At 40.7% G+C, this 21458-nt stretch overlaps 1 protein-coding gene across 1 annotated transcript; it reads right to left on the bottom strand.

Moving 5' to 3' along the window:
- Positions 1–10424: 10424 nt before the first annotated feature.
- Positions 10425–12378, bottom strand: TEX13D (TEX13 family member D). Its single transcript, XM_002806389.4, has one exon. The coding sequence runs from the start codon at positions 12129–12131 to the stop codon at positions 10425–10427; it is 1707 nt and encodes a 568-aa protein (XP_002806435.3). The 5' UTR covers positions 12132–12378.
- Between the last annotated feature and the right edge of the window lie 9080 nt (positions 12379–21458).

Below are 21458 nucleotides of genomic sequence, written 5' to 3'. Positions count from 1 at the left end.
TAGCTGAAGCTATGTCGTCTATTATATGCTTTCTGCAACTTCAGTGTGTAGTTCTTGGAGAATATGGCAAGCCTGGAAGCTCAACAGGGAGAACGACACTTAATTCCTCACGTGGCTTACCAATGGATTGGATGTACAGAGCTGACCTGCACCAAAGGCAGATATTTGCTCTTCATCTACTAGGGTTAAGAACAATCCTCCAAGATTTCAGTGGTAGCTGGTAACAATTTTTCTTCTTGATTGAAGAGTGTCCAGCCTTAGTATGCAAAGTATAAACATAAGTCTCCTACTAGTCATTTTCAGCATTAAGAATTTTTTTTTAAAAGCATTCAAGGTGACATTTGGGGATGGCTCTGGGGAATTGGACCAATATTATCTTATCATCTTCCTTCCTCACATGTTTTTGACCAACTCCACCTCTTACCCCTTTTCGTGCTTTGTATCAAGGAAGAAATTAATCTGATATATGAATGCATACTCCAACATTAAGGATTTGAAAGGTTGTCCACCTTGGACTCTCCATATATTGAGCAGGCAAATGGTTAGCCCAGAGGAATTAATCAAAATGGTGGAATTTCAAATAGAAGGGAGGAGACAGAGAAGTGGATCCCTTTGTATCGGTCCATATGAGCAACAGTCGACCTGTGAGGTGAACTGTGAGAACATTTGGTGTCACATAAGTGAAAACAAAACCTAACCTTTTTTTTGTGTGTCTCTTAACAATTCTGAACAAATCATCCATAAACTTAGGAACAGAGCAACCTGGATCTGACAGCACAAGCATACCGTGCATTCTTCTTTTCTTTCTGTTTTGTTCCGTGTTGCTAAAATGCACACCTGTCAAAGCACCCAGGTATGACAGGGTTCAGTACAACTAAAATTGCATTTAAAAACAGATAAATTATAAGGTAATAGTACAACTTTCACATCCAGTACCTCATTGTCATCTTACAAGCAAGCTGACAGCTGAGCCAGCCCACTAGTGCCGTGTTGATGAAAAATACTGACATCTTCACTATAATCCTACACCAGTACTAAACCTGACTTTAGCAAACTCAAAACTTCACACTGAGCTTGAAGTGTAGAGAAAAGAAGAATTGAAATGACTCTCTTCCTTCTCTCTCCCCATACACACGAGAGGAAATGGGAGAAAATGAAAGAGGGGAGCAATGAAGATAGTAGAGGCAGCAACAGAGAAAGAGTTAGGAAGAATGGACCCCAAATACAAGTATAAACCACTTAGGAGCAGAATTATTTAATTAATTATTTGTTGTCTGTCTCCCCCACTAGAATGTAAGGTCCATGATGGAGGGATTTTGTGTACTTTGCTCACCACTGTATCCTGTGTCTGGCAAGTAGTAGATGCTACATATATTTGTTGTGTGAATGAAAGAATAAAATTAATGCTCTCAATAAAAGAAAAAATACTGAAATTCTCTTTTACACACACACACACACACACACACACATGCACACACACACAATATTGGTTCTACATGCCTATGGTCATCTTTGAAATGACAAGATGAATTGGAAGGAGCAGTATTCCAGTAATTAGGAGAGTTTAAATATACGCCATGTTTTGCCACTAAATCACTTCTTCTGAGTCTCATTTTCTCCATCTGTCAAATGGAATTTAAGCAGATGACCCCTAAGGTCACTTCTAGGTTTAACATTCTATTCTCTAAACAAAAGCCATATGTGCTTTAGAGAGAAACAGAGGGGAAATGAATTGAACTTATTTGTGTACAAGAATAAAGACCTATTTCCTCAATCTCCCTCAATAAAGGAAATATTTTCATTCTTGGCATTTTACAGTAACCTAAGGGGAAAAATCATAGAATGGAGGAAGAAAGCTTCACAGTTACAACCTTTTAGAATATAGATGCCATTTAAATCAAATATAAAAGCATTGAATTTTTAGAAAAACTGCCAGCCAAGGTTGAAAGTATCTTCTTATCCAAACTTGTCAACTCCTGAGGTCTCTGAGAGGTGACAGGATTTTGCATGTGGGAGCCCTGTCTGAGGTGCTAATTGTCTTCATTTCAAATGCCCTAGGCTATTCTCAAACCCAGGTAGATTAAAGGAATAATGCCAAGGGTGGTCAGTTTTATAGAGTGACTCTGACATTTCAAAATCTTTTTCTCTGACCTTTCAAAACTAACTTTGTTCTTCCACTAGCTCATCTATAGGTGTGAATTCTCCTGTGACAGTGTTATGATAGTGTTACCTGTGGTGAGTTTACACATTCTCTCAGCACTTACTAAAATTCACTTCCTTTACAAAAATGATTAAAGAAAAGAATTGGGGTTTTTTTTTTTGTTAAAGAGCACCTCCTTTTGATAATCTCTGGGTTTACCTATGAGGCCAATCTTTCTAAATGCCCTTTTTAAGTGAGAAGCCAGAGACAGGGTTGTTGTGTGTGTTTATTTAAGCCTGTCTTAAACATTTTTATTATTTCAACCAACACTTACGAGCATCTACCATATGCCAGACATTATAGTAGGTACTTAGGTTACAGAAAAGTACAGTATCTGCCCCTAAGTAGCTCATAGTCCAGTGAAGAAGACAGACAAGCAAAGAGACACTTATAATTCATTTAACAAGAGCTAAGATAGAGGAAAGGATGGGGCTCTAGGGACATAGTAGTGGCATATCTAACTCAACTTATATTCTAACCTGCACAATCTATTCGAGATGGCAAGTGTTTTTATCTTTCTGTCTGCTATGTACAGGTTTTTTTTTTTTTTAATTGCACTAATTTTGCCTCCTTCACGACTCAAAGGAAGTTCCCTCATTCTAGCTGAAACTCTGCCTGCTTCTGAGGTTTCATTCTCGGAATAATAGCAACAGCTAATATTTGTTAACTGCATACTACATTCCAGGCATCCTTCTAAGCACTTTGAATGTATTATCTCATTTATTTATATCAACAACCCTGTGAAGCAAATACTATTATTAGTCTCATTTTACCGACAAAGAAACTGAAACCCAGAGAACCTAGATAGCTTATTCAAGGTGGTACAACTGGTCAATGTCAGACCCAGGATATGAACACAGGCCACTGACTGCAGAGCCTGTGCACTTCACCACTATCCTCTTCTGCCTCCCAACATTAATTCAGGGGTCACTGCACTGGATTGCTCAAGCTTCAGTCTCCTATCTAGCAACTGTAATCTGGATTTCTAGAATATTCTTCTTATATTTTAAGTGTCAACTGGTCCCATGCCCTGACCCATAGAGTATCTATATATAACTATATGTCTTATCAAATTGGATATACTATTTTAGCCTCGTTCTCTTTATTTACTGTCTTGGAAGGGTCTTCAGTTCAGAGTCAAGGTTTGTTTCCTGGGTTTATGGGTCTGGAATCAGGATCATAAGCTCATCCATCCAAAGTAACAGAACACTGAGTAGTCTGGGGTTGGTTGGTTTGTTCTGTTTTGTTTTTAAAGTGATAAGGATATTTTCTCTCCTGGGAAGACCTGGATATACAGATAAGGTCTTATCACCCCATTCTCCTTTTTGAACATTTTCTAGACCAAATGAAGGCCACTAGTTTTTATCTTTTTCCATGAAGATAAATGTGATGGTATATGCAGAGTGCCTGGAGCCTAACAAATACACAATATTATTTTCTCCTATTAGCCTGTGAACTCCCGGAAGACAGAGATGATGTCATATTCCTCTTAGCACACCCAGAACCTAAAAGAGTACCTGGCACCTAGTTAGCTGCCTTCCTTTCCCCCTCTTCTTTCCCTTTATAGAGAGAAGCCTCTGCAGAGAGTGTGGCTTCTAATTTGCCTCAAGAAGTGTATCATTTCTGACATTGACTTCTTTCACATTCATCACTTACCAACGTCTACCCTGTGGTCTGCCTCATTTTGGTTTATAGATACAACTCTTCACATCCCACACCTTGGCACCTGACACACAAATAAATCATCATGTACTTATTTGGCCTCATCAACCAGTTGCCTTTGGGTCGTGACAGAATCTTCTTTCCGCCTCTCTTTACCCTGGGTGGGGGCCCTCAGGGTATGCTATCGGCACAAGAAAATATTACGTCTTTGTAAATGAGTCTGCAGCTTTTCATCTAAAAAATCTGTTCTCTTTCTTGAAAGCTCAAGAACAAAATTCCACCACTGGAGCTTTAATCGAAAAGATTAAAGTCCAAGAGACTGTTATTTTGTCTATATATTTTTGCCTGAACATTTTTAAAGAAATCTCTGATGTTTTCAAACACAGATGACCACTTTGATCTGTACATCACAAATACCAAAATTTCGCAAAGCAATGGAATGAAATGAACTATAAACATTTCCTTAAGCAGTTTTATAAATACAAATGAAATATTATAACCCAGCAAACAAAACAGCTAGTGGTGAATTGTGAATTTCTAAATGCATTTTGTAGTTACATATGCAACATTGACATTATTTTGCTTTTCCTTCTCAGTAATAAATATTTCATGAAAAAAATGCTAGAATCACTGATCAGTGAGGAGTTAAATACTATGAGTCTTTTATAAAGCAAGTCATAAACGTTCTGAAGTTTCAAAACTGTCTAGACAATATCAGGAATTGTAGTGGTAAAGGTATGAAATTTTCAATACTTGCCCAATCTTTTTCCTTCCTAAAACCAATATGGTTCACTGAAACTACCAAAACAAATATATATATCAAGCAAAAAATAAATGAGATTAAATCTCCTAAAACTTTTAAATACAGACAAAATCCTCAGATAGCTCATTGTCATCATTTTATAAACACTGGGGTATGGTTTACTGCTGCCTACCACAAAAGTAATCATAGGTTTCGGCCTTGTGTGAAATTATTTTTATAATGTAGTGCAGAATAAAGAGTAAAATCTAAAATAGTATATATAGACACAAGCAACAAAGTGCTGGAAAATGTCTCAAGTGAAGCTGTAATACCACATATTATTTTGAAACAAAACAAAGCCAATTTTCCTAGCAACCTTTTTGTAGACTGTGGACACAATTTGGAACCATCTGGCTATCATGGAAGCTTTGGGACCCAAAATGGTATATACTGCACTTGTCAAAAATCCTTTAGCACTTACTGGCATTTAACACATATTAAAACTACTAGCTTTCTACAGAGGTTGTTCCTAACTTATGTTCCCAAGGTTCATAGAATTTTAAGAAGGTAATATTGATTTTGAAACATTGTCAATATTACAAAGAGCCTAGTAAAATGGTCCATTTGCCTGGGATTAGGCTGCTTGTAATAATAATAATAGCAATAATAAAAACAATGGAATTCATTGAATCCTCACCAAAATCCTAAATGAAAAATGGCAAGTGGCTGCTTTTTGGTTATAATTATATTTGATTAGAATTTGTATGAGAGAACTTTATAGTTATATAGGTTTTCTTAATTTTAAACGAACAAGTAATCTTTTATTAATTGATGTCATTTGATATGCATACAGAATCTTTTAAAAACTGGCATTTACAAGCAAAAAAATATGATGGAACAATTGATGAAAAGACTGAAACTGTTTGTTGCATATTTACCTTATTTCTTGTAATAGAATACAAGGTCACTGAGGGTAACAAAGATCACTTCCACAGAGTAAAGCATATTGCCCAGCTTATAACAATCCTGCCCTGAATGCATGCTGTTTACTTGATGTGTAAAATAATAAAACAAGCTAGAGATTTCTAGTGGCATTGCTTACCTTTAAAATTATCACTCAGGATGATATGGTGCTTTTCCACAATTGCTTTATGCCCCAGAGAAGTTAGCCTAAATGGACCAGGATCTGACCTACTAGAGCAATTCTTAAGTCCATTGAAGAGAGTGCCTCCAACAGCGAACCAAATAGGGAGTTGTACTCAAAAAATTTTGCTAGGTCTCCTGGGGTTATTAATACCCAGTGCAGCAACACTTCCTATGTCTATTTCACTATTTCTGAACGCTTTTCTTAAACACCAAAGAATAAACAGTATAGAGAATGAGAAAAATCTGTTCAACAGCAATCTCTTAAGGTCACAGGCTAGGGCAGTTGAGTATCATTAAGTGTATGTGAGTTTTAGTGCCAGTGGATGCACTGACTCTATCACATGCTAGAAGTGAAGAAACCACTGAAGAGTGTTATGCAGCGCCTGTACCACATAAGAAGCAGCCGCTACCATTCTGTGTTGAGTCTTTACAAAGCATGTGATAAGGAAGTTATGTGTTTATTTGCCATTCTGTCGTAGATTTAGCACCATAATGTAAAAAACATCCCCGTTTGGCAACATGAGTCTGATGTTTTCAAAATCTAATTTTCCCCTCCTTCCTCACTGAAAAATATTATATATATATATATATATATACACACACACACACACACACACACACACAGAGTATATTGGACTTTTACAGCTGGCACCTTATTCACTTAAAACAAAAACTGAATAATTCAGACAGACTTTAGGTAAGCAGTCAAGATGTGTCCTATCTTAATATTGAACTCAGATATAAACTTTTCATAAGTCCAGTCTGCTGAATCAACACAAGTCATGCCTGCTGCCTAAATCATTGCCCTTATTTTGCAGTCTTGGTGACTAAGATAATAAATGGCCCTACTCAGTGGCATCCTGGGTTATCGATCACATATCCCAAAATTTGGGATTTTTTTTTTTTAAATGGGACTGAGTCTTGCTCTGTCACCCAGGCTGGAGTGCAGTGGCGTGATCTCCACTCACTACAACCTCCAGCTCCCGGGTTCAAGCAATTCTCCTCTCTCAGCCTCCTGAGTAGCTGGGACTACAGGCACATACCACTACACCCAGCTAATTTTTGTATTTTTAGCAGAGACGGGGTTTCACCATGTTGGTCAGGCTGATCTCAAACTCCTGACCTCAGGTGATCTGCCCACCTTGGCCTCCCAAAGTGCTGGGATTATAGGCTTGAGCTACCACGCCCAGCCAAAATTTGAGATATTCTAAAAGAGCAGCTCCACAACCACCAAACTGCCACTATACCTCAGAGTCCCTCCATCACAGTCATTTCTTTGGGTTTAGGTATTATGATCCCTGTTAAAATGCACAGTATCCCTCAGTAAGGGTAAAACCTTAGGTGGTGTACAGACATTGGAACTAGTAAAATTTCATTTTGAAGCCAGGCTTCACTAAGTCCCAAATTTGGGTATTACCACACTTGTAAATTGGGGACAATAGTACCCACTTTGAAAACTATTAATATAGGTACCTATAATACCTCACAGTCATCAAAAGGGACAATGTCCTTAAAGTACCTAACACATAGTAAACACTCTAATGGTATCTCTTACTATGATTAATAATCTCACATACTCATGACCACAGGATCCAGAGTGGAACCCTGAAGATAGAGAAAGGGAACTAACACTTGTGGGGCTCAGAGACTTTCAGTAAATTCTTTGGGGTCACACAGCTACTGAATAATAGATCAAGTAGTTGAACTCAGTTTTCTCTGTCTCCAAAGCCCAGGTTTATGCCACAGAAACCTGCTGCCTTTTCTTGCATGTATGCAGCCTGGAAGAGAGTAGTGATCTGACAGCCTCAATGATTCCGATTGTTTTGAAAAAGGTTGACCCTGAAAGACTGTGTAATCATATTAAAATATATAAAAGCTATACACAGGGTGAGTCTGTTTTATAAAGGCCTAAAAGCATGCCAATTAACAACAGAGTCCATTTTGAAGCCATAAAAGAAACAACTATAGTGAAGCCTGCTGGTATGCGAAAATGGATTATGCTGAAACATGTCCAAGTCTCATCTGTGTCCCATCTTCCCAAAATTCCAAGGAGCTATCAGCCCACATAAGTATCATAAAACCAGCCTCCAATCCAGAAAACCTAGCCTTGGGTCTGACATCCCTAATGGATCCCTTCCTGTGAAGTGCTCCCCTCCAAAGTAACCAAGGCCCTCCCAGTAATCATGACTCTGAGGGAAGTGAGAATGCTAGTAGTGCAAGGTCACTTTTGTTCTCTGTCCCCATTCCTGTGCCCATACCAAGCAGGTAGCTGGCCTCCACTCCCCTTCACCTCAGGGAACATTTGTCTTGTGAGCAGACAGGCTACAGCCTGGCTGTTTTCCAGAATTCTAAACAACTTGATAGGATTATGCATAGGGGAGAGGGTACAGTGACTTGGAAGACAGAAATGCAGGAGGGAAGTTTTCTGTTCATGGGACATCAGGGGACCTCAGGGAGACAGGATCTCAGGGAAATGGCTTCTTGGTACACAGCAGGCTGGACTCCAGGCATCAGAGCTCCAAGCCTAGGTAGAAGCACCCTCTCCAACTCACCCCTCCTGCCCCACCACTCTGAAGTAGAAGACATGCTAACCTTCACAGGACCATATGGACTTGGACTGAGGATAGAAAGGACAATCATGATGGATTGAAGGTCCTATAGAAGTCCCCCCAATTCTTGGGTAATTCCTCGTAAGAGGAAGACCCGTCCAGTAGTAAATGAGATTGAACTTCAGTAGGATGGAGGAAAGATGCAGATTTAAGCTTTCACCTCTGAGAAAACTTGCCATGAGATACACACTACGCAGAAGACACAGCAGTCAAGTGCACACTCTTTATTACTAGTTAGGATCAGAAAACCCCCGACAAAGGTTGATTTTGGTGAGCTGGGCGGGATCTCACAGGGAAACTTGAAGATATCTTTAGCTTGTACTGGAGGCAGATCTAACCCACCACCCCTGAGCTTCACCCTGGATCCCGCCTTGCCTTGCAACAGCTGCTTTGGGGGAGCCTGCAGAGAACATACCAAAGAGGAAGGGTCCAGGGGCATTCCCAAGAGTGCTCGCCCCAGTCCAGTTTTATTTTTAACCCAATTAGTCCTCCCAAGAGAAACACCATCCATAGCCCACAGCCCTTATGTCTGTCTGTCTGTCCTTGAAATCCATTTTGTTCTTCAACCACCTATTGACTAGAAAGGGACTTGGAATGGGGGCAGCCCAAGGCTGAGGGCTGGAGTGTGCAGTGAATACTCCTCAGAGCACTGTCTTTCTTCAAGACACCCCAGTGGTCTTTCAGGCAGGCTTATGGGCAGCCAGGAAAATATCTGTCCCTCTCAAAGGAGGAAATCAGCAGAAAATCATAAAAGCCCTGCCTGCACTTCTGTAAGGCCACTTTCCTGAAGTTTGCCACTGCTTATTTGTCTCACCTGCAAACCATTGAGACTAGCAGTTTGGTTACTCAAGACCTCTCATGCAAGTCTCTTTCACATTGCCCACACAACTGCAAAAATGGATCTAGATGTTATTTAAATTGGTTTTACCTAAGGCAACACTACATGCAAGGCAAAGAAGATACCCCTGATCTAATTTGTATCCCAAATTACGCTCTCTCCTATCTTCTAACCAACTCAGCAACAAGGATTATGATCTGTGCACCAAATAACAACCTATAAGTCTAGCTCCTAACACATATTAGACAATAACTATTTAACAAACTAAATGAAATTCATCTAAATGAAGTGAAAATCATAGATGAAATGCTATCATCTATAGAACTGAACATTACAAACCCCCAAACTCTTCCAAGTTAATTCCTTGTCCCAATGGAAAAATTCAATTCTAACAAAACAATTCTGCTCTTCCTTTTCCTCCTAATGAGTGTCAAATCATCTCTTCTTCTCTGACTTCCTCTTACTCCTCTCTGCTGCATACAGTAAGTTTGCAGTCAGTCTCACTGAGGTGTGGGTCCATTAGGAGTGAGGTGTTATTTCTTTTGGCCTAGGAAGATCTTCTAATGGGACAGGTTCAGCTTCCTCAGCAACAAGCAAGTTTGGTGGAGCTGAGATACAGAAATAGGACCTCACCTATAAAGCCAACAAAGCAAAATGAAGAAAACATGAACATTACAGTAGTTTCAAAAGGATTAATAGCATTTTCAAGGAAGTGTGGTGTTTCTAAAATTTGTTTCCAAAGGAATAATAGCATTTTAAAGGAAAATACTGTTCCTAAAATTCAACATAGCTTCTAACTCTAAAATCACACAACTGCTCCCAGCCACATACATGGCATTTTCAGGAAAAGGAATGAAACAAAAAGGAAAAGAAAAGGCTTCATGACTTCAGCTTCTCCAGGGTATAAACAATCAGCATCAGCCATCCAGAATCCACCACCTGCAAAATTTAAATGCAATCAGGAGAAATCAAAAGTAGTCCATCTCTGTTCAAGTAAATGAATAAAATTAGAATATAAATACATATACATTTGTATGTATGTGTATCCAAAACAATTTTTAAATGGCTAATTTGGGTAATGGGATAATACATTATTTTATTTAATTTTCTCCATAATTTTGGTTTCAATTTTTCTGTGAAGTAAATAAGTTATACTTTAATCAGAAGAGGGTCTTAGGAAATTGGTTTCTCTTTGAAGTATGTCCATTCTTACTTACCTTCCTGAAATCAGTGAGTTTGTCCTCCACTCTCAAATGGCACACAGGCTTTCTTGCATTTATAGCAGGCTGTACGCCATGAAAAATTAATGGCTTTACACCATGGGCATTTCCAATTCACTGCAATTGGAAATGAGGCAGGCTTCTCCTGTTGCTGGGATCCTGAGACTTTATTCACTTTTGGTTTCTTGGCCTTCTGCCTCCGACGTTGCCATTTCTTTGGGCTTTCTCTGACACCATGGCTCCTGCTGTCCCCCAGGGGAGTGCCCTGGGGTCTCTCTAGACCTTCTTCTGGTTTGCAGCTCCTGCTAAGCACCGGGGTGGCCATCCCCTGGGCCCTCTCTGGGCTTCCTTCCTGGCTGTAGCTTCTGCTGTCTCCCTGGAGGACAGTCCTCTGGGGCCTCTTTGGACCTTCTGGTTTGCGCCTCCTGATAAACACCATGGTGGCCATTTCCTGGGCCCTCTCTGAACATCCTTCCTGGCTGTAACTTCTGTCTCCCTGGGGGACAGTCCCCTGAGGCCTCTCTGAACCTTCTGGTTTGCGGCTCCTGCGAAACACCAGGGTGCGCATCCTCCAGGCCCTCTTTGGACCTTCTTTCTGATTTTGTCTTTCTATGTTCCCCAGGGGAACCATCCCCTGGGGTCTTTCTGTACCTTCTTCCTGGGAGTGGCATCCGCTGCTCCCCAGTGGAGCTGTCCCCTGGGGACTCTCTGACAGCGGGTTGTGGCACCCACTGTCCCCAGGGAGGGGCATTCTTTGGGACCTCTCTGAACTTTCTCCCTGACTGTGGCTTCTGCTGTCTTCTAAGGGGAATGACCCCTGAAGGATTTTGGAATCTTCCTCCTGGATGTAGCTTCTCTGGTACCACTGAGGGGCCATCTCCTCCTGCAAGCCCACTGCAGGCCACGGGCAAGGTGGGTGGATCTCAGTAGGAGGCATCTGAAGTGGGACTGCTGCTGCTTCTGCCCCCATGACTACAGCAGGTGGTAGAGGTGGCAAAAATGGGGATTTCATTGGAAATCGTGGTGGGAGTGGGGATGGATGTGGCACTGGCAGAGGAGGTTGCATGCCTTGGGCCCAGAGACTCAGAGGTCCTGGCACATAAAGAGCATCTGTTGGGGTTGGCATCTGGGCATTAGGCTGTGTCCCCATGGCCACCATATCTCTCTGCTGCTCTGTAGCCAGGGGACATGCCGCAGCCCCATTCTGCTCTGCTTGAGGCCCAGACATTATTTCATGGGTCAGTGGAGCGGCCTGGGGAAACCTCTCGACCTGGAGCAGCCTCCCATACAGCCCATCACGCTCATTCAGCGCCTGCTGCAGGGCAGCCTGCGCGAGGTGCAGCTGTGTTGCCGCCACCTTATGCTCCAGGCGCAGCTGCTGCAACTGGGACGTTAGAGCCCAGGAGGTCACCTGGCGCTCCTCCACATGCCTTTGCAGCCGCCGAACGTGATACAGCATCTGCTCCCGCTGCCTCGCGGCCACTCGCACACTCAAAGCCAACGCGCTCCAGGTGCAGGCCCTCTTGATAGCGCGCGGCACCTGCGAGTCAGCCACAATGGCCCGAAGCCCGTCCTCTACCTCGTTCCACGGCCGCGAGCGGAAGGCCACATAAAAGGCTGGGCCGCTGCCGTCCGTGAGGACTTCATTGTTAATGAACCTGATCACATCACTGTGGCGGAACCCGCTGGCATGGTCCCCAAAATTCATCGCCATGACGGCTGCGGCCTAGTCAAGCAGCTGCCTCACAGTGCGTCGCCTCGGCTGCCGCCGTCGCTTCCGGTACAGGCTGCTGCCACCAACCAGTCCGCCCCTCACCTCCCCTTTCAGTCTTACTTTAGTCCTTGCTCAGTCCTGGCCTCCTCCTCGGCCTCCTTCCTCCCTCACTCCCTTGTTCTCACAAAGAGAGAACCAGGCCCCCCTCACCACACCGAACCCTATGGGCGACTCCGCGACACGTCACAGAGAAAAGCTGAGTCGTGCCGCAAGGCTGGCTGGGACCCACAAGGCCTGCTGGGACCAGCTTCTTTTGGCACAGCGCTCCCCACAGGGAAAATGGGTGTGCTGCAGACTGTAGTGTCCCAACAGAACCCGTTTCCAATAGCTTAGGAAGGACAATATCCAGTATCATAGAATGAATCCCTAGCCAGGTGATGGAGTTGGATAGGTGTATATACGGGTGCTGTTCTTGTCTCAGCTCCATCTCTTGTACTCTCAGTTACTACTTCAAACATTCCATAGAGTCAGTCATGCTATCTGCACCCTTCCCTTAGCTCCTGAACAGGTGAACTTATAGTCCCTGTCATCAAGAAAAGCAAGTAATTGAGCCATGAAGTCCTTGTAAATTCACTCCCATCTTTATCTGGTCAACCCAGATCTCAGAGGGTATCTCTTTTTCCTTTTGACTAAATGCTCATCCATGATCTGGATCTTCCCTAGGAGAAATGCTAAAGGGAGTCCTCTGGGCTGCACTAGACAGTAACTAGAATTCAAACAAAAACCACATGGTAAAGATAACAATGTAGGTCAATATACAAGACAGGATTAATGTATTTTGGGCTTGTAACCTCCTTTTTTTTTTTTTTTTAGACAGAGTTTCGCTCTTGTTGCCCAGGCTGGAGTACAGTGTTCGGGACCTCAGCTCACCTCAACCTTGCTTCCTGGATTCAAGCAGTTCTCCTGCCTCAGCCTCCCAAGTAGCTGGGATTACAGGCATCCACCACGACGCCCAGCTGATTTCTGTATTTTTAGTAGAGATGGGGTTTCACCATGTTGACCAGGCTGGTCTCGAACTCCTGACCTCAGGTGATCCACCTGCCTCAGCCTCCCAAAGTGCTGGGATTACAGGCTTGAGTCACCGCTCCTGGCCCCAAAAATATTTTTTTAAGAAAAGAGAAAGAAGGCTGGGAGCATTGGCTCACACATGTTGTCCCAGCACTCTGGGAGGCTGAGGTGGGCGGATCACGAGGTCAGGAGATGGAGCCCATCCTGGCCAACATGGTGAAATCCCATCTCTACTAAAAAAACATACAAAAATTAGCTGGACGTGGCAGCGAGTGCCTGTAATCCCAGCCAGTCGTGAGGCTGAGGCAGGAGAATCGCTTGAACCCGGGAGATGGAGGTTGCACAGTGAGTCAAGATCGAACCACTGCACTCCAGCCTGGACGACAGAGCTAGACTCCATCAGGAAAAGAAAAAAGAGAAGAGAAGAGAAGAGAAGAGAAGAGAAGAGAAGAGAAGAGAAGAGAGAATTTTTTAAATTTTCCCAGTCTTTAAGGATTGACTCTTTTGGGAAACTCCTTTAATGCTTACCCAGATCATTTATAATGCTGCCTTTGCCTTTACTTCCTGCTTGTGGCGAATCTGAAAGTCAGCAACAAGTAGAAGTATGGGGTCTTCTCAGGCCTTTTTCTGAGCATGTCCAGTCTTGGGCATGTACAAGGCTTTCTCAATTCCCTGATTTACATTAGGGTTTTTAAAGGCCCTCATTCTCCCACATATCTCTTTTTCCCACCCTCTTTCTTCCCAGGATTTTTGGTCTATCTATTGCTTGTCCTGACTGCTATCTCTTGTCCCAGGCTGCTACAGCCAATACTTTTGCCTTTAAATGCTTTTGGTAAATGCCACCTGGAAAGCTGAGTCAGATGGGCAAAACAGAAGTAAGCCCTTACATCTGTCCTTCAAGGAGCTACCAGACAGATTGAAACACACAACCACAATTCTTTGAGAATAAGGTCCATATTGCTCCATCTGGCACATGTCATCCTGTACCAGGAGTACATGCTATTGTCTTCATGGCTGCCTCCAATCTAGTGTGTGCGGAAAGGGAGACAGGCAATTTGAAACACCAGAGAACTCCCTTACTGCAAGGCAGCAGCTTCTTTCTTCATTAAGCTTTCCCCTAATTGTTATATGCTTTGACTAGATTCTAGAGTTCTGCAAAACTTAATTCTAACAGTATTTTCCAGCTCCATTAGATGCTTTTATGAAGGGATAGAGACCCCAGTTGCCCTACTCTGCCACTTTTTGTATAAAGAGAGCTATCATACCCCAAACCTATTAATATCCCAAGTAAGATTCATTTTATCTCCTTGTCAGCTATCACTCATCCTTCCAGCTCAATCACCACCTCTCCCAAGAAGTTTTTCCTGACCACTACACCACCAATACTGTGTAATTAGATTTTTTATTCTTCTTTCTCTTCAATTAGACTTAGTCCCTTGAGAACTGAGATTGTGTCCTTTCATCTCTGGATTTCTAGCACCTGATATGGTTCCTATTACATGTAGTGCTTATAAATGCCAAAAAGAGGGAACAAAGCAATAGAAGATAGTGAAAAAGGAAGGAAAAAGGGAAAAACAGAGACTATTTCATGAGTTCTAGAATCTTGGTTAAAAGTCAGACTGAAAGCTATAAGGGAATATTCTTGTCATATTTTCAATTCAGAGAAAAACAATTTTTTAAAGACACATACTTCCCTAAGGAAAAAAATTGACTGTATCCAAACTGATGTATCTATCTTTTGGGGAAGTGCTTTCATATACTGTTAAACTTTATAACAATTTCAAACTATTTCCAAATTAATGTAACAACACTTCATAAATGCCAATGTGTTTTTAAATTATTAAGTTTAAAGTACTTTTGGCCTTTGAGCCCTTTATGGAATCAATTTCCACTATATTGAGACAGGAAGGTGATATATAATGGCCTATAAAATGAGATTTAAAGGGTAACCTGGCTGAGTTATCATTCTTGATGAAACAATGATAATATCAAAAATACCACCACACTTTACTTTGCAGGTGTGCAAGTTTGCAAAGTGTGAATGTATGTTTCAAGAGGTAGAACAATTCAATTGCATAAATTAATCAATCTGAGAAACCACATTAAAAACATAGCTAATTTTTACATGATTTTCAGTAAGTTCTTATACTTTCAATTTTAGTATAAGCTCTGTCACAAAGCCTTCATAACAACTCTAAATGATAATCATTGATGATAAAGGAAGGAAAATAACATTTTAAAGTTCATAGTATTAGTATGTATCTACGTTTGTGCAGATTTAATCTCCTAGGAATCAAAGGTGGTAAATAGAATAGAGAAAAGGCATATAGAGTAAATATAACCTATATATGCTGAGTACTGAGGAACAATTTTCATGCCACTTTAGGAAAATTTACACCTTTTATTACATATACTTTCTTTTCTTGTACTTTGTACCCACAGTGACCTATTCAATATAGCTACCCAACAGATGCCAAAAGAAAAGAAAGGAGGCAGCTAGGCAGTTAATCTCAAAAAGACTAGAGTCACATCCCCTTAATTTTTGTTTCCATGTGAGCAGAATACATGGGCAGAAGCCCATAGTCAATAATCAACGCAAGTGTGAGCACAGCTGAGCACAACGGCACATTGTAAGTGAACATACTTTACAATCAATTTCATCAGACCCATCTTGACAACACTCACGGTTATTATTGCATATGTGGTAAAATTAGCCATAAAGAGTAAGCAGACATAAATTTGTTTTCCATAGACAAATGGTTTTTGTATTTTCTTTCTACTTGTTAGCCCTTTAGTATCTGTAAGTGACATCCCTACTGAACATTTTCACGGAAATCATTCACAAGTTTACACCTCCCACCTCCACCCCCACCACAAACATGCCCCTACAAACAATCTCTTATGTCTGCTTACATGCCAATGTGGCCTGGAGGACTCAAGGAAGCAGGAACTCTGGGTCATTTAAGCTCTAGCCAACTAACTGGCTGGCAAGTCAGACTTAGATCACCACTCTTGGAGGGAAGGGCAGGGGCAGATGATTCATCAGCCAAGTAGAGGGGTATGAAACAAAGAAGAATGGATGCTGAATCTCCAAGGATCTAGAGTCTTAAGGTTAGGGCAGAAGGTAGGAGGCTGAAACATAAAGGAAGTAACTAAGTAGGTTGCAGATCTATGAGCAGTTAGTTACCCCAGGATAAGCATAGACTGACTGGTACAGAAAGGCTGGGGGAAACAACCTTTAAGAAAAATTACTGGACTTGAATTGGAGGAAACTGACAGGCTCCTTTGCCTTAGCAATTATTAGAAATAGCCTATCAATAGTGCCACTTACAAAAATTAATATAAATACATCGATACTAGGAGTATAAAATGACTACTACTCTGGTTTTGATCTAATGGCAAGAGGGTGACTTCTGAAAGCACTGGATACCTGAAGGTCCAGTAGGTTATATCTGATTATTGAATAAACCGGAAGAGGTAAAGTCAGCATCTATTTTGCACTGGTGAGGACAGTACTGACAAGCCCAACCCCACACCACCCTACAATCTCTTTTTGAAATGCCACTTGAGCTATCATTGTCATTTTTCCACCACTGTCTTGAGCCTTGAGCAATGAAGTACAGATTGCTATTAGACAGTGAGATCCAGTAGGATTTTACCAAAATTTCCTAATCTAAGGAGGACAGGCCCAAAAGCCATTGATAGAAGAAATCAATTTTCCTTTCAGACTTCACTCATGGCTAAGAAGAGAGGATGGTGACTTCGTCACCAATTTGTCCAGTGCCTGGAATCTGTACTCCATTATTATCTTGCTTTCCACAAGGCAGTGGCTAGAAAGCAGATCACTCTCTGAAGGTGCCACCACATTCTTTAGAAATTTGGGATTTGAGTTTAGAAGAATCCAGATCACACAGTGCCTTGTGCCAGGTAAAGGCACTCATCACTCACTCCCATAATAAATATAACCCCCGACCCCGACACACACACATACACCACACACACATACAGACAGACACTGCACCCAATAAAGGAGAAAAATAAATAAATAAATCAGCCCTGCTCTCTGCCCAAGGGCACACTCAGAGCCCTGTGCCCTCACCAGAGGCTTTTACTCTAAAGTGCCATATGTCGTCTCTCTCGGGAATGTACATTTTCCCATCTGCCTTTACTGACCCACATCTGAGCGAATGCTTTTAACACTTTCTTACTCATCATAACAGCCATGATTTAGGGAGTGTTTACTATGGGGTTATTACACAAAAAATGCCTTTACCTCATTTAATCCTCAAAGCAACTCCATGTATTAAAGGTACACTTATCAACCCATTTTACAGACAGAGGCACTGGGGCTCATAAAGGTTAAGCATAAGTAATTTGCCCAAGATCACGCAGCTAGGAAGTGGTGGACTTAACAGTGTTGTGAACACTTTGTCATACTTGCTTTAGAACTGTTTAAAGAAATTTGATGTTGGTGATACAACTAAAGTCCTCCTGTATCACATTTTCTCCTTCCCTCCCTTGTGCCTTCCATCCCCAAAAGTAGCCCAAGCCATATACCTTCCTGTGTATGTTTTTATAGATATGTATTTATCTATAAACAATATGTAGTATTACCTCTGTGGTAAACAATATCAACTTTTTTCAAATTTGCATTGTTACATGATATTTTCCATATCTTCCTATGTTGATAACTGTAGGTTAGTTCATTCATTTTAACTGCTGCTCACTCTTTGAATGTGCATTTATGTTATTTCCAGTATTATCATCATTAGCAGCAGTTGTAATTAACAACATTGTACACGACTGGTGGTATACATTTGTGAGTATATACTTAGAAGTGGAATTTCCTGATGCATGCATCTACAATTTTATTAGATGTTACTGAATTGTTCTCCAGAAAAGTCTTACAAGATTATACTTCAGTCTGACTACAAATACAGAATTTCTGTATTCTGGGAACTTACTAAACAGGGCCATCTAAAATATGATAGCACAGTTAAGACAACTGATGCTTAAGAAAGAGAAAACAAGATGGTGGTTCCCAAGCCAACTGTCCATGGACAATCACTCAATAGGCTTATAGAATGCAGATTTCAAGGTGTGGTCCCAGACCTACTCAATTAGGCTTTTTAAGAACGGGACAGCTGGGCAAGGTGGCTCGTGCCTGTAACCCCAGCACTTTGGGAGGCCAAGGTGGGTGGATCACCTGAGGTCAGGAGTTCGAGACTGGCCTGACCAACATGGTAAAACTCCGTCTTTACTAAAAAATATGAAAAATTAGCTGAGCGTGGTGGTGGGCGCCTGTAATTCCAGCTATTCAGGAGGCTGAGGCAGAAGAATTGCTTGAACCCAAGAGGCAGAGGTTGTAGTGAGCCGAGATCATGCCATTACACTCCAGCCCGGGCAACAAGAGCAAGACCCCATCTCAAAAAAAAAAAAAGAGTGGGACCTCAAAATGCTCACCACATGATCCAGATACAGTTGATCTGTGAACTCAGAGTTTGTATCAGCTATATTCTGACCACACACCATGCGCACTATTCCAGATTTTTTCTCTTCTTTAACCATATATTAATTAGACTATTAGAAAGCAATGTATGTGGCTGCACTACCATAGAACATGTACTTGGCTTTTACCAAAGGACTGCCAGCTGAGGAGAAGAAAGTAGAAGCAAAGAAAGAAGAATCTGAGGAGTCCGATGATGACATGGGCTTTGGTCTTTTTGACTAATCCTCTTTTATAATGTGTTCAATAAAAAGCTGAACTTTAAAAAAAAATATTGGGGGGGTTATTATGTAATTGTTTTATTTTGTTGTATTCTGTGTTAAGATTTCTAATTAAATTAAGAAAAAAGTACTTTTTTTAGCTGCCCAAATTTATCACCAGCAGCCAGACAAGGAAAGGAAAACACCTTATGCTGTAAACTTTAAAAAAAGAGAACCAGGAGAAAAAGTTTATGATGCCTCTAAACCCACCTTCACTTTCATAATTAATACTGAGGAAAGAAGGAGTCTCGACAAAAGTCTGGCAACTTTCAGTAATTTTCTTCCAATTACAGAGATGTGGTCTGCGATAGTGAATAGAAGCAAAATTTCCTAATTTTTCTTGAGTCCATTTTGTTATATAATATTTTCTAGGAATTTTTAAACTTTATCTAAATTTTCCAATATATTCATTTATAATATACTCATCTCTTCACCATCTACAGCATAAGTAGTGATACCACATTTTTCATTTCTGATATTGAGTAGACGTTTTCTTATTTTCTTCATTAGTCTTGGTAGAGATTTCTCCATTTCATTTAGAAGGAATGACTTTTGCTGGTCCACTCTGTTGCATCTGTTGCATTATTATTTTGTATTCTATTTTATTAATTTCAGGGTTTTTCTGTTGTTGTTGTTGTTTTGTTTTTCTGGTGTTTTTTGTTTTTTTTTTTTTTTTTTTTTAAGACAGTCTCACTCTGTTGCCCAGGCTGGAGTGCAGTGGTGCCATCTTGGCTCACTGCAACCTCCGCCTCCTGGATTCAAGCTATTCTCATGCCTCAGCCTCTTGAGTAGCTGGGACTACAGGCGCATGCCACCACACCCAGCTAATTTTTGTATTTTTAGTAGTGTTGGCCAGGCTGGTCTCAAACTCCTGACCTCAGGTGATCTGCCCACCTCAGCCTCCCAAAGTGCTGGGATTATAGGCGTGAGCCACTGTGCCCAGTCAATTTCTGTTCTTTTTTTTTTTTCTTTGAAGTAGAAATGATTTTTTTTTTCGCATTTCCATGTACTTTTTTCTGTAAGTTATTGGGGTACAGGTGGTATTTGGTTACATGAGTAAATTCTTTAGTGGTGATTTGTGAGATTTTCGTGCACCTGTCACCCTAACAGTATATACTGCACCATATTTGTAGTCTTTTATCCCTCCCCACCCGCCACTCTTCCCCTCAAGTCCCCAGAGTCCATTGTATATTTTTGTTCTTACTGACAATGTTGAACATTATCTGAGCCGTGTACTCCTACCCTTCTGTGCTCTGGCTAACTTGTAAAGGACCACCATGCTCTCATATATCCCAATAAAACACCCACCTCCACTCTTCCACAATGCAGAAAAGACCCATCTCTATCCTCCTCATGTCCCATAAGACTTACTTACAGTTTCCTTCTTTATCTGCCTCTATTAAAACCTCCAGGCTCCCTTCCTATTCTTTGAGACATTCTTCACTGAGGTACATTCACTGGATTGCAATAGCCTGATTCAAATCATCTTCTTAATTATCTGGTGTATTTTGTCTTTTACATTACCCTTTTTGTTTTCTTCTTTCTACGATCTTTGGGCTTTTTCTTTTTTAACATCATGAACTTTGTTCATTAAATTTGAACCTTTCTTTGTTTTAATATAGATATTTAAGACTGTAGCTTTCCCTTCAGGTAGTACTTTAACTGCATACCACAAGTTTTAATATGTAATATATCCTTGTCATGTAGTTCAAAATATCTCCTAATTTCCATTATGTTGTCTTCTGTGATACAAGAGTTATTTCAAAATCTATTCCTTACTGTCGAAATTATGAGGATTTTCTTTTTTTATTATTGATATCTATTTTAATTGCACTGAAGTAGGAAAACACACATCACGATTTCAATTATTTGAAATGTATTATGACTGTCATGGCCCAGTTCGTGGTCATATTTGATAAATGTTTTATGTGTGCTTGAAAACTATTTAATTCTGATGCTTTTGGCATAGTAATCTATATCTTTTTTATCAAATCAATTTTGTTAATTGCACAATTTGAGCAACAAAATTAATAACTATAATATTGGCTTATGACACAAAGAATAAAATAAGGGTTTATACTGATATAACTAAATGATAGAATAAATATATAGATGGGGGAAATGTACAAATCTCCTATGCAAAAGAATTCAAAATAAATTATGTAGATACTCCACCCTAAAGTAAGGGGAGCGTAACTGTCCATTCCTTGAATGTGGGCTGAGATCAATGACACAATTCCAAAGAATAGAGTATGGAAAGGGAAAAATAGTAACTTCACAGTAGAGAAACCTGGCATGATCAGAGCTAACATCACCAGTGATAAGTCATATTGAAATCATGTACCCCTGATATGATGCGATGAGATGGGTACTTCACTTCTATGGATGATGTGATGAGATGGGTACTTCACCTTTATAGTATTCTTTCCAATAACTCATAACTCTAATCATGAGAAAACATCACATCAAACAAATGCACATTGGGAGACATTC

Source organism: Macaca mulatta, chromosome X (genome assembly GCF_049350105.2).
Source record: "Macaca mulatta isolate MMU2019108-1 chromosome X, T2T-MMU8v2.0, whole genome shotgun sequence".
In the NCBI taxonomy this organism is placed as follows: Eukaryota; Metazoa; Chordata; class Mammalia; order Primates; family Cercopithecidae; genus Macaca; species Macaca mulatta.
This window is presented reverse-complemented; position numbering and strand designations above follow the sequence as displayed.

Excerpts from the sequence above, each read along its gene's own strand:
- TEX13D (XM_002806389.4), bottom strand. The coding sequence starts at position 12,131 with ATGGCGATGAATTTTGGGGACCATGCCAGCGGGTTCCGCCACAGTGAT.